General features: G+C 37.3%; 1 protein-coding gene across 1 annotated transcript in view; it reads right to left on the bottom strand.

The window, feature by feature from the left end:
- sirt6 (sirtuin 6) overlaps positions 1-13411 on the bottom strand; it is a 30041-nt gene that overhangs the window by 10368 nt on the left and 6262 nt on the right. Inside the window, exons 3-5 of the mRNA XM_084410862.1 lie at positions 3963-4145; positions 2903-2962; positions 1344-1439 (exon numbers count right to left, since the gene is read on the bottom strand). Of these exons, the coding sequence (XP_084266988.1) occupies positions 1344-1439; positions 2903-2962; positions 3963-4145 (339 nt within the window). The remainder of the gene's footprint in view (positions 1-1343; positions 1440-2902; positions 2963-3962; positions 4146-13411) is intronic.

The following is a 13411-nucleotide window of genomic DNA, read 5'->3' as shown; positions in this document are numbered from 1 at the left end:
GATATGGCCAAAAAACATCTCTGTACTTTGATTTGGCTGAATGGCGACATAAGCTATACATCTCTGTATTTTTTTTTTACCTTTTTCCTATTTTAATTATAAAAGAAAATCTGTGTTTAACTATTTACACCATCAGCGTTTTTTGAAAAAAGTTGCCAGTCAGTGCCAGCATTTTTGATCAATTTCACAAAAGTTTCATGGCCCCCAGAATATTTTGTTGTGTGAATATCGGAGTGAATGTAAAAAATGTATGAATAAAAAACAGACCCCCCTGCTTTATATATATATATATATATATATAGCTTCATGCATTCTTTTTTTTGGAACATTTAAATGAGGGTAAGTTTCACAAAAAAAGCTAAATTTTTAGGAAAAAAGCTGAGAAAATCAAGTTTTTTTTGTTCTGGATCAGATTCACAACGATGATCAAAACACAGATGGAGTAGATCCCCAAAGCTTCACAGTCCTATAGCTCGTCCTGGGTCCACATTTCATTCAATAACATTAGGCAGTTTTGATTTATATGCTGTTTAATGTTTGATAATAGCATTGTCCGTAAAACAATGCTTCTATCGCTTGCTTCTGCTTCTTCTTCACCTGTGTTTTGATCAGGAGATTCTGTACTCTTTCAGTAGATGCGTAATAGCGCCCCCCTACCGTATAACTGTGAAAACATGGATAGCCGGAAAATTCAGTCAGTGGCGGGGAAAGAGTTAAAAAAATGCTTTTCACATTTCCAACAAAATGTTCCCATGGAAGGCTATGTGTAACCATGTAAGCTAATGCTATATATTATGAGCAAATATAACCACCTTACTTGTTTAAAATTTTACATTAGCACATTTAATGTCCTACAAAAACATATTTTAGTCAGAATTATTGTGCTCTATCTGTTTGGCGGCGCTCGTTCACTGAAGTCTGTGAAGTTTAGCGGAGACTCGCTTGCAGGCTTGCCCGCTCCTGACAGCAAAATAGAAATATTTCTATGACTTTCTAACATTTACAGATGGAGATTATGCCTGTAAAATGTAAAATGGAGGAAAACACCACATCTCAAAGTCATTAAACAGCACAAGTATCTGTCAGAGCATCTGACGGGGCAAGCTGTGCTAAACTATACGCGTTAACTATATCTTACGTTTCATTTCGAAGCCCTTAATATGAAGCAGGTCTCACGTTTAGGACAAATTGGATTGATGGTGGGAGCCGAGACATTCACAGCAATACACAGACAGAATAGATATGTGTGTGAAAAGAATAGTCTTGAAATTCTGGAGTCCCACCATCATGGAAAATCAATAATGGACCTGATCTGATCCATTCCTCAAAAATGGAGCAATCACCTGCAAGATCGGAGTCCTCTGGAACGTGTGACATCGCAGTAGCGTCCGGTCGGCTTCAGACCCATCACTCCAGTCACCGTGTCCCGAACATACTGCCTGAAACAGCCCAATATGTTAACGCATTGTTTGTCTTGTGGCTGTACTATTTAAACAGAGTATTTTAATGTTTACAGATTGGCCCCATTCACTTCCACTGTAAGTGCCTCAATGTAAGTCATTGTAAGATTTGTTTACACTTTTTCCATTTATTACAAATGGAAATCATTTTTGTGGTAATAAACCTCAAATGGTGTCAACTGAGCTTAGCCTGTGTGATGATAATGAACTTGGAATATTGCTTTAAACTGGGATAAGAGAAAGTACGTTGACATGCAAAAGTACACACTTTAAAGTCATTTAAAACAAGCTAATGTTTAGATGAAACAGGGTTTCTGACAGTCTTAAAAAGTTCTTAATTTGCCCTTACACATATTAAAGGGATGGTTCGGAGTAAGATCAACCTAGGGTCCTTTGCACCATGACCTCGAGCCAGGTCTTTTTTTCCCTTGGTTGAACATTATTAAAGTTAGAGCTTATATGGAGAACACTACATCCTTATGCATCGCTTTCTGACAGGACTTTTACGTGCTTTTCCCAAACCACTGAAGTGACGTCGACGTCCGGGTTAGCGGTAGCATTAGCCATCAGGCAAGTGTTATTTAAATAAACTCCTGATGTACTTACAAACTTTCCAATGCCTCGTTTTATGAGTACAGAACCTATTTGTGCTACTGTAGAAGTTTGGCACCATTCTGGGCATTATTAGTGGGGTAATTTACGAGATACAACCTTGGATCCATTAGCGCCTGCACTAAGACATTCGGCTGATATCTCTAAATAAGCTCTAACTTTAATAATGTTCGACCAAGGGAAAAAAGGCTTCTGGGGGGGTGTTTGACTCGAGGTCATGGTGCAAACCTAAAAACCCTAGGTTGATTTTACTCCAAACCATCCCTTTAAGGCCTTAAAAATGTCTTAAATCAGAGCAGAAGTCTTACATTTAGAAAGTTATGACATTAAATGTTGCATGCAGTGCAAAAAATAAATATCTTCCTCTGTTTTTTTGCCCTGTTTTCCAATACAAATATCTAAATATCTATCATTCAAGCTATATTTTACATTTGTAAAATGAATTAAAAAGTAATGGATATCTGTTAGAAGTTCTATTTTCAGGTGTTGCTAATAAAACTCATTGTGTTTCTCCCGAGACATTTACATTTAAAGAACATGTTGACGTATTGTGCTCCCTTTGATTTATTCCTTAAATTGTCTTTACTTGGTCTTAAAAAAAGTCTTAAATGTACCTTCATAAAGCCTGTGAAAGCTGTTTCTGCGGCTAGACAAATAAATGAGTTAAAAGTCTGTCTTTTTATATCATTATCTGCCCTTAGCAACCAGTAACACAGCAACATGTTTAAAACCGTACTGAACTTCTTCATCAGAAGTTGCCATTACTCTTGGTCACGAGTGCACTGTGCAAACAGACTTCATTAACATGTTCAGAGAGATCGATCACATACTTGCCACACTTCTCACATTCTTCAACAAACATGTTCCCGTGCAGCTCCGACAATCGATCCCTAGCAGATACAGAGAGAAATAAACAAACCCAATAAGAATGAGAAATTAATCAATTCATAATGAGAGAATGGAGCTATTACAGAAAAGATGACAATCCCATCATTCGTATACCATCACAGTTTTTATTAATATTTTGTAATAGTTTTTATTTTTAGATTTCTATTTAATTTTAATTAAAGTTTTAGTATCTTTTTGTCTTTGTCATTTCTATTTTTTTTTTTTATATGTCTATATACAGGGAAAAAACACTGCCACCTCAGATTTATCCTAATATCAAATTTTAAAGGGTAACTCTCGCCAAAATTGAACCTAGGCTCTTTTTGTTAATCTACCCGAGTTAAACCTTCGTGTAAAAGCATAATTAGAATTGAAACGCCACTTTTAAGTTTGACCGTATTTTCGTTTTATGTCAAATTGCCTTTTGAATGGGAGTGCTTGGGGCACTTCTATGATAGCATCAAAATCACTATTTTTAAAACACTAAGAAGGCTCGACACAACATGAAACTTTGCTCGAAGTATCACCAGGGGCTCAGTTTTAATATTAGTTACTTCAGTAGTACATCAACTAACTTCAACACAGAAAAACAAAAATTGCAAATGTTGGCAACTAAAGCACTACAAATTTAGATTGTTTTACAATTTAAGACAATAACTCTGATTCAAATTCAAAACATTAATGAAAAATACAATATATGAAGACTGAGGGCTTTTAATTAAGTCTGCCTGAATATAACGGGGAATTCATCATGTCAATATGCTAAATTCAACATTAACAGCTTCACCTCATCTGCCAGAACAAGACATGCTAATTGCGTTCGCTTACGGGAGGAGAAAATTACAAGAGCTAATCAACATGACACATCTGAAATCACATACGGGACAGAGGTCAAAACTTTCATCAAAACGATATGAGAGAAAAGTGAAGCCAGCCAATCAGATTGCAGCTTTTCGAGAAAGCTTTAGCTATTTTTGTGTGCAATATCCGCTAGGTTATTACCTTGGGAAGCCGGAGCGCAGGTGAAGGCCGTCTACGTTCTGGCTGATGAGGTATTTGAGGTGTCCTGTCCTCTGCAGCTGTAGCAGAGACATGTGAGTCACGCTGGGACGCGCCTCCTCGAACGTGGTGTTAAAGTGAGGCGTCTCGCCTCTCTCCTCCATCGTCCACACTCCGTTAGGACCTCTGATAATCACACACATCACAAACATGCCTTTGTTGAAATATAGCCTCTTGTCCTCAATGTCAGTGAGGAGTAGGACAGAATGTACTCCTCACTGAAATGATAAAAACTGAATCTTCCTTGCATCCATTTGAAATGCAGAGCTTAATGTACTATGAAAACATACTGTTACTTTCAAAACTTAACGCATATGGGTAAAAACTGCAAACAGATCTACTGAAACCTGTGCACAATGAACACATTAACATACAAACATTAATCTATGAAGTGCATCTATGCTAGCCTACCATTCAAAAGTTTGGCAACAGTTGTTTTTTAAAGGGGTGGTTGAATATGATTTCACTTTTCTAACTTTAGTTAGGGTGTAATGTTGCTGTTTGAGCATAAACAACATCTGCAAAGTTACGATGCTCAAAGTTCAAAGCAAAGGGAGATATTTGCTTTTACAGAAATTGCTTTTTAAGGACTACAACAAACGGCTGGTAGAGACTACACAACATTCCTCCAGGGTTAGTGACATCACCAACCCTAGAATTTACATAAACCCCGCCCCCTGAACACGATTTATAGATTATCAAGACAGAATATGCTAATTAATGACTAGAAGATAACTACACATCAGCAACATAAATTCATCAACTAACCATTCAGAAATGTTGTCTACATGTTGTCACTTATTCTTGAGTCTCTCCATCTTTCTGACTTTGGTTTGAACATAAAAGGCTAAAAGTGTTTGAAATTGTCAGTGTATGTGTGTGTGAGGTAAAAGAACATGAGCTCTTGAAGCTCCGCCCCCTGTGCCGGGAGCAGCAGCTCATTTGCATTTAAAGGAACAGACACAAAAATGGTGTGTTTTTGCTCACCCTCAAAAAGTGACAATTTTAACATGCTATATAAAAATATCTGTGGGGTATTTTGAGCTAAAACTTCACATACACACTCTGGGGACATCAAAGACTTATTTTACATCTTGTGAAAAGGGCATTATAACACCCCTTTAAAGAAATGAATACTTTTATTCAGCAATTGATCAAAAGGGACCGCAAAGACATAATATTACAAAAGATTTCTTAAGCAGTACAACTGTTTTCAACACTGATAATAATCAGAAATGGTTCTTGAGCAGTAAATCAGTATATTAGAATGATTTCTGAAGGATCATGTGACACTGAAGACTGGAGTAATGATGCTGAAAATTCAGCTTTGAATTTGACATAACTTATAAAAAATATGAAGTAATATTACAGATCGTAAACTTTTGAACGCTATACTGCATGGTAACAGCAACACCAAAGTCATGGGTTAGAATCCCGGAGAATCAATAAATCAAACCAATAAAATACCATAACTTGAAATGCAATGTAATTTGCATAAAAGCATCTGCCAAATGCATAAATGTAAATTATTCCAGAATTACAGTGCATACATGTTTTGTTTTTGGGTGTAAGGTTTGAGAACTCTTAACAATTTTTGTTGCAAGAAACCTTGACTAACTTTATAAGTGAACCTGAGGGGGAAAAACAAAATGATCCTGGATTTCCACAACCCTTGTTCTCCGGTCTGATCCTCCTTTCCCTCTGTGATTCAGTAAGCACTGCTGAGCTGAGCTGCTGGGAATCTCAGATGACACAGATGGGGTTTTAGTTATCACGGAGAACAGCAGGAGGTTCCTGTGCTTTATAATGACTGCAGATAGAGTTACTAAGAGGAACGACTCAAAAGTTCACTTAAACGAGCACTTGCGGGCAGAAATCTTGCTCTTGTGCACTTGGGAATTTGCATTAACACACACACAACACAACAGCCAATCCTTCTGACATCCAGTTTGCTTTTTCATGCCTTCCTAGTTACACGCATGCAGCGGCTTTTCCTGCCTGACTTATCAAAAGTTTTCTGTTCTTACTAAATTTGGATAAGCTCTTACAAGTACTGCATAAACCCCCAACTAAGTCCTAGCCAGGCTTTAGGCTATTGATCAAAGTCTTGTGCACACTGCAGCTTATTCTGGCCAAGAACCACCCGCTTAGACAGAAAGAGGGAGTCTGACTGACACGTAAACCGTCAAACAAAGTTAGCTTTTCCCTTAATGTGACATTTAGGGGCAGGGAAATCTGAAATCGGATGAAAACCAAGTGGATATACAGTAATATTTATGTCTGCTCAAGGATTTCTAGCTTATCAAGTTTCTAAAATGAAACTTTTGACTGTTTTGTAAAGATTCAATATCACAAACTAACAAATGCAGCGTTTAGTTTTCCCAAAACAGACTGTCAAGTTTGTTCCCCGGTGCATTTATATGAACCTGTGCACTTTTGACTGTACGCAAACGGTCAGTAAACAGACTTGGGGCTTGTTGTGATTGGTCGTAGTGTTATCCAATTGCGTGCAGAGAGATTTTCAAATGCATGCTTGGTGCCGCCCCTCGAGCTGGCCGATTTTCATTAGTCGATGCCAGACCATTAATCTTTAGGTCTGGATTTCTAGGCTAGTAAAAGCGCTCATATCAGCCCAATTCTGAGGTCCATTCACTGGCTGCCCATTAATTTCAGAATCGATTTTAAAATCCTTTTATTGGTTTATAAATCTCTACGTAACCAAGCCCTCAGCTATCTATCTGAACTGCTGCAACCATATACTCCTTCTAGAAGTCTGAGATCAAGCGACAAGAACCTGTTATCAGTCCCACATTCCAGACTCAAACGCAGAGGGGATCGAGCATTTTCTGTGGTCGGGCCTCGGTTGTGGAACAATTTGCCGTTAGAAATTAGGATAGCCCCTTCCGTGATCACTTTTAAGCCACTTCTAAAAACGCACTTGTTTTCCATGGCCTATAATTAAGGTTGGTTGGTTTTACTATTTTTCATTGAGTCTGATACTGTTTTAGCCACTCCTGGTTTTTTTTCCATTGTATATTTGAGTCTGATACTGCCTTGCCACCTCTAATTTACAATTTTTTGAGTCTGATACTGTTTTACTATTTTATATTTGAGTCTGATACTGTTTTGCTATTCCTGTTTTAAGGCTGCTCTTAGCTTTGCTGCGCTTATTTGTGTTGTTATGCTGGTATTATTTTCATTTAACTTTGCTGTTCTGTAAAGCACTTTGGTCAGCCAGTGGCTGTTGTAAAATGTGCTATATATAAATAAAATGAACTTGAACTTGAACTCTGTACTTTACTCCATTGCACCATTTGTTCTTATAGCAGAATAGCTAATAGGTCGTATGACGTTTACCCTCAATGATCCAATAGCAGCCTTCAAATACGAGAGCAGAAGTTGTGTCTTTTGAATTTCAGTTTATCATTCATTCTAACTTCTTTTGCCTCGCATACCGTAACTAACGGTAAAAATACGTTTCCATTAAATACGATACTTAATCATGAATAACTTAAAGCTACAATATGTAATTTTTTTCGCTGCTAGGGGTCGCTGACCTCTTACAATAACAAAGGCGTTGGTTGATGACGCATAAGTGGAATTATGGAACTTGTCATCATGCCGAAGGATCTAATAATGTTTATGGATGAGTGAATACACTGATGTTTTTAACATGACTGTGGTATGAAGCAGGTCGCGAGTGCTAATGAGAGACAGATCTCAGCGCCACACGCGAGTCCCGCGGATATAAATGAATAAGGACATTTCATTCTACCGAACGACCCGCAAGTGCTGAATTACTACTCACACTGGTCAGTTTATTAGACGAATGAAACTTGTGAGGTAACGCAGCGCTGTTTCACTAGCTCTACACTTTCACACTAAACTGCATTTGAGTGTGTTGAAAGTTATAACGTTATTCTATGTGTTAGTTTATCTAAACTAGCAGTAAGCTAGATCAACATTAGAAAAACATACTGATCATAATATTCTAACATTTCATCATGTTGAGCTATATAACATTGATTAGTTTTATGTACATTTGCTCACCTCTGTCAAGTCGAAGTTAGCCGCGGACGCTAGCTCTCGGCATCTCGAAAACGCCACGCTGATATTGATCCTCGTTTTAGTTCTCCTTTTGTCCCAAAGTCTGCTTGCCATGAAGTTTGATCGAAACAACAACAGCGTGAGCGCGCCGCTAAACGTAACACAGTTGTCCACATCTGTCGCCATGGTTACTATGGCAGTACGAGCGGAAACCAGGGATAACGAGAATATTACGTCATTGACAGGCGACAAGTAAACAGGGACGAACACGAGGCATTATTTAAAATGGGAATTTCTCTGAAATTAAAAATCTTTGGGAACTTTTGGGATATTGTAAGTACACAACTGCAGGAAATACATCACACTGTGCAAGTGATTTTTGGATATTTTATTACAAAAATCTTACATAGTGTAGCTTTAAGTGTTTTTATACAAAAATAACATTCTGAAATATTTCAAGTATATTTCTGAGTATACCTCATCAAGTATTTGAAAAGAAATTAATAAGGATAAATAAACAAGTACTGATACGTTTTTCTTTTACATGCACGACACAGACAGATGGGACAGATGCACACAGCGGTGCGCCGTAGGACAGGTTAGTGTTGATGAGCCGCTAACAAAGTAATTTATTCACATAATGTTCTCTCTTTTAAAATGTAAGCGAGTGTAAATGTCAGGATTATCATATAGGTCTAAAGTCTGTCAGGTAAAAGAAGAGCTTATTGATGCAGTTCAGTCTGTCTGCTATTTACTCCAACCGTTACTCCTGATCGGAGGCTTCCGTAAATATTTAGTTTATACGTAGAGTGACGCTTCAATTAAGTTTAATGGTGCAACGCAAAAATATTTAGTAGTGCTTAAGTTGTAACTTAGTGCCCATTTACGTCAAAACTAGGCTAAGTTGTAACTTACGCACAGCTGGTGCAACCGGCCCCTGTTTATGAAAATATGAAGCAGCACAACTGTTTTCAACATTGATAATAATAATAAAAAAATTATTGAGAAGCAATTTCTTCAACGATTTCTGAAGGATCATGTGACACTGAAGACTGGAGAAATTATGCTGAAATATTATTCAATTGTAATATTTAAAAACATATTATTTTACTGTATTTTTGATGAAAGAAATGCAGCTTCGGTGAGCATAAGAGACTTTCAAAAACATTAAAATCTCAAACTGTTACTTTAAAAAACTTTAAACTTCTACTTTTTTTTTATTACATCTAGTTTTGACAAAAAAAAAAAAAAAAAAGCAGGGGCTTTCAGCTAAATAACTCAACACTGCTGCAATTGCCGGATACCTTTATTCATGACTTACAGTCTATGCTTACAGTGCATTCAAACGACACATTTCATCAGTAGGAATGTCCCTTGGGAAATAAACTCCCGTTGCATTCCACTGACAAATCTATTTAGGATCAGATGACATGAGGTGAATAAATGGTGACAGAATTGTAAATTATTTTAAGTGAACTATTGGCTTAAGTGTTATATGTGCTCCTGACAGGCAGAGCCCTATTTGCACCTATAGAAGCATCTCCTCTGAAAATAGTCTGTCAACAAGATTTGACAGACAAGTGTTCTCATGAAAATTTCATATAAGAGAACATAGGAGGAAAAATGTGCAGCTGCCCACCGCATCACATACATTCCCTCCGGTAACGAGTCAGACGAGCCGGCGGAATAACAAAGAGGGGAAAAAAGAAAAACCAGCTAGGTTAAAGGAGAATAAATGTAAGAAGCGTCACTCAACATAACGTCAGCATCCTCTAAAATTAAAAACCCATAGCAAAATGACAAACTAGATGAAGGGTGAATCCAATTAAATCACCCTTAAATTCATGAGACCATTAAAAATTTGTGCATCAAACGCAAATCTGAAAGTAAACCCAAGTGAATTGAGGTCAACTCGGATCAGAAGCTTGGAAAACAATGCAAACACACACACACACACACACACACACACACACACACACACACACACACACACACACACACACACACACACACACACACACACACACACACACACACACACACACACACACACACACACACACACACACACACACACACACACACACACACACACACACACACACTCATAATGAACATGTACAAAAATAATAAAATAAATACATATTTTGCATACGAAATTAATGCTATTTTACAACCATTAAGATTTTTTGTTGTTGTTGCATTGTGACATTTAAGCACAACTCCGCATCTTCATTATCGCAATGCGAAAAAACAACAACAAAAAAACAATGTATACATTAACTTGAAATGTTAATTGGTAAAGCACAACTGCATCTGGACAGACTCAATTTCACATTACTGTAAAAATTCATGAGTATCAAAGGAAAATTATTATTGAGAATAATGAGAATTACTAACAAACAAGCAAAACATTCAGACACAATGACAATTGCTGCGTCTCATTTTGAAGGCCGAGTCCTCCGGAGGTCTCATTAGTCAGCCCGCATACGTCAAAGATGCCTCATTTCAGAAAGGTACCCATTATAAAATTGACCGTTATTTCTTGTGAAGCGTAAATTGATGTGATTTCTTTATGACTTTGGAATCGGAATGGTTGCTTTGCTGAAATGAGGGAGCCTCATGCGACTGACAAATGAGACCTCCGGAGGACGCAGCCTTGGAAATGAGACACAGAGACTGACAACCCAAATGTCACAGTGCAATAAAATCTTAATGGCCGATGAAGTAGTTCTGGTAACACTTTATTTTACAGTGTCCTTGATACATATACTTACCATAGTAATAACAATAAATTATGCATAATTACATGCAACTAATCCTAATCCTACCCTAACCCTATAGCAAGTACATGTAGTTGCTTAAAATTACTCAGTACTTAAATATATAATTACACTGTAACAATGACGCCTTAAAATAAGTTGTAATAATAGTTCTCTGTTGATTCTGGGGTATAATATAAGCCAGATGTTCTTAATGAGTGACCCCCAAATGTGAGTACATAATATATTGCTAAAGTAGATTAAAAAGTTTGTCGAGACAAACTTTAAGTTGGCTTGAGAAAGTTTGGACCAGAAAGTCTGAAGAAGTTTAAAGTAGTTTGGAGTTTAAAGTAGTTTAAAGTTTAAAGTAGTTTAAAGTTTAAAGTAGTTTAAAGTTAAAAAGTTGCTAGGGTGTTTCTAGTGGGTTGCTAAGCTGTTCTGGGTGGTTTCTAGGTGGTTGCTAAATGGTTGCTAAGGTATTCTGGGTGGTTGCTAGGGTGTTCTGGGTGGTTGCTATGGTGTTCTGGGTGGTTGCTATGGTGTTGCTAAAACAAATTACATAAACTTCTACTGATTTATAGAAGTACTTAAGCTGTGTCTGAAACCGCTCACTCGTTCACTCATTCACTAATCCCTACATAGTGAATGGCAGTTGAGTGCACTACATCAGCAAAGAGTGAACGAAAATGAGTGAGCGAATTCGGACGCTGACATAATTATCACGCGCCAGAGAGCTCGGACAATTTCGTCATAAACATTACCTACCCATCTTTAATATTTCCTTTTTTGGCTGTATGAATTGTATGTAACAATTGTATGTATTTTTCACGTTTATTGCGTGAAAAACACTCGCTTGTCATATTTTATTTTTACATTTATATGTGAAAATAAAAGAGGTCAAAACACTACACAACACATTCGTTTATTCAAATATAGATATAACGGTATATATATAAATAAATAACCAGGCGTCTGGTCTTATAAATGATTGTTTTCTATCTTGCGTGCGCCGTTGCCATGGTGACATTGTTGCCGTCCGCCATATTTATTTTTCATTCGCGCTCTATCGCCTTATCGTGTTGGATTGTGGGAAATAGTGTCTCAGCAAGTGTACATCGGATACTGTACATCGTGGGTTAAAGTAGTGAACGAATGTAGGGAATGATGTCGTTCACTCAGAATTCGGACACCACTACAAAATGGCCGACACCCTAAATAGTGCACTATATAGTGGATAGGGAGCGATTTCAGACACAGCTTTAGTAGGCCTACTTAAATAGATCCAATCAAAACAATCCTTCCATAGGCTCCCACTTAGGCATGAAGATCAATAATATGATAAAGCAAGAGTGCTCATCTTTGCATCAGTCCGAGCTGATCAACTATGTGGTGTGAAACTGGAAGATTCAATAGAAAATAGAAAAGAAGCACGAAGATGTACAGCGGAAGGCTTCATTTAGAAACTGCCCGAGAGCTTTCTACAGAGATACTGAGACCAGAATTATTGTTCGGCTGCTGTTATCCAATGAATTTTCTTCTTACTGAACATATTGTGTATAAGTTGAGCATAAGTTGAGCATTAACATCACATAATAGTGAAAATTCTTACTTTGTTAAACAACCTAAAAACTTCTATACACCAAAATAAGTTGAATATAAGAAGAAGAATATATATATATATAAGAAGAAACTTCAAAGAAGAGAACATAATCACTTTAATGGTGACTTGAACTTGTACAGCAAGATTAAAAAACAACTATATAGAGCTAAACAGTCTATTAAAGGTAGGGTAGGCAATTTTTTGTAAACTTTTTTTTATATTTAGAGCACTTTTATTATTGATTGGTATCAGGATGTGAAGAGAGTTTCAACCAGTATAACAAAAAGTTAGGGATGGCCCGATGCCGATACTGTCCTCATATACTCATAAAATTTCGCCGATACCACGTACAGTGGGTACGGAAAGTATTCAGACCCCCTTACATTTTTCACTCTTTGTTATATTGCAGCCATTTGCTAAAATCATTTAAGTTCTTTTTTTTTGTCCTCATTATTGTACACACAGCACCCCATATTGACAGAAAAACACAGAATTGTTGACATTTTTGCACATTTATTAAAAAAGAAAAACTGAAATATCACATGGTCCTAAGTATTCAGGTTGGAGATCACTCATGTGTCTTTACCTCTCATTTTCGTCTCTTTTATTTGAGAGAAGGTTGAGCAGATTGGATCTAAATGGACATGAACACAGCACAGCCCGAGGCGTTCCTTTCACCTGTTCCTCTGAGCACAGTGTGGTGTCTCTTCCACAGACAGATGAAAAGTGTATTTTGGAAATTGTTTTGCTGACAGTTGCCTGCCAGACTTCCATAAGTAAATTGCTGTACCTCCAATGGGATGCATGCACCTGCTTGTTAGTGAAGAAGAACAACTGAAACAGACGACTCTGCTGGTTCCGTTTGCACATAGATCTTGTCTTTTTGATTGGCATGGAAAAGTTTGCCGTGCTCTCCCTGATCGTTACAGCCGCTGCTATGGCATCTGTTACCCTATAGTGTGATGGCCAAAGCCTAAAGTTAC

Source organism: Rutilus rutilus, assembly GCF_951802725.1.
Source record: "Rutilus rutilus genome assembly, chromosome: 6".
NCBI classification, from domain to species: Eukaryota; Metazoa; Chordata; class Actinopteri; order Cypriniformes; family Leuciscidae; genus Rutilus; species Rutilus rutilus.
Note: the sequence above shows the minus strand (reverse complement) of the source record. Positions and strands in the feature narration are given on the sequence as shown.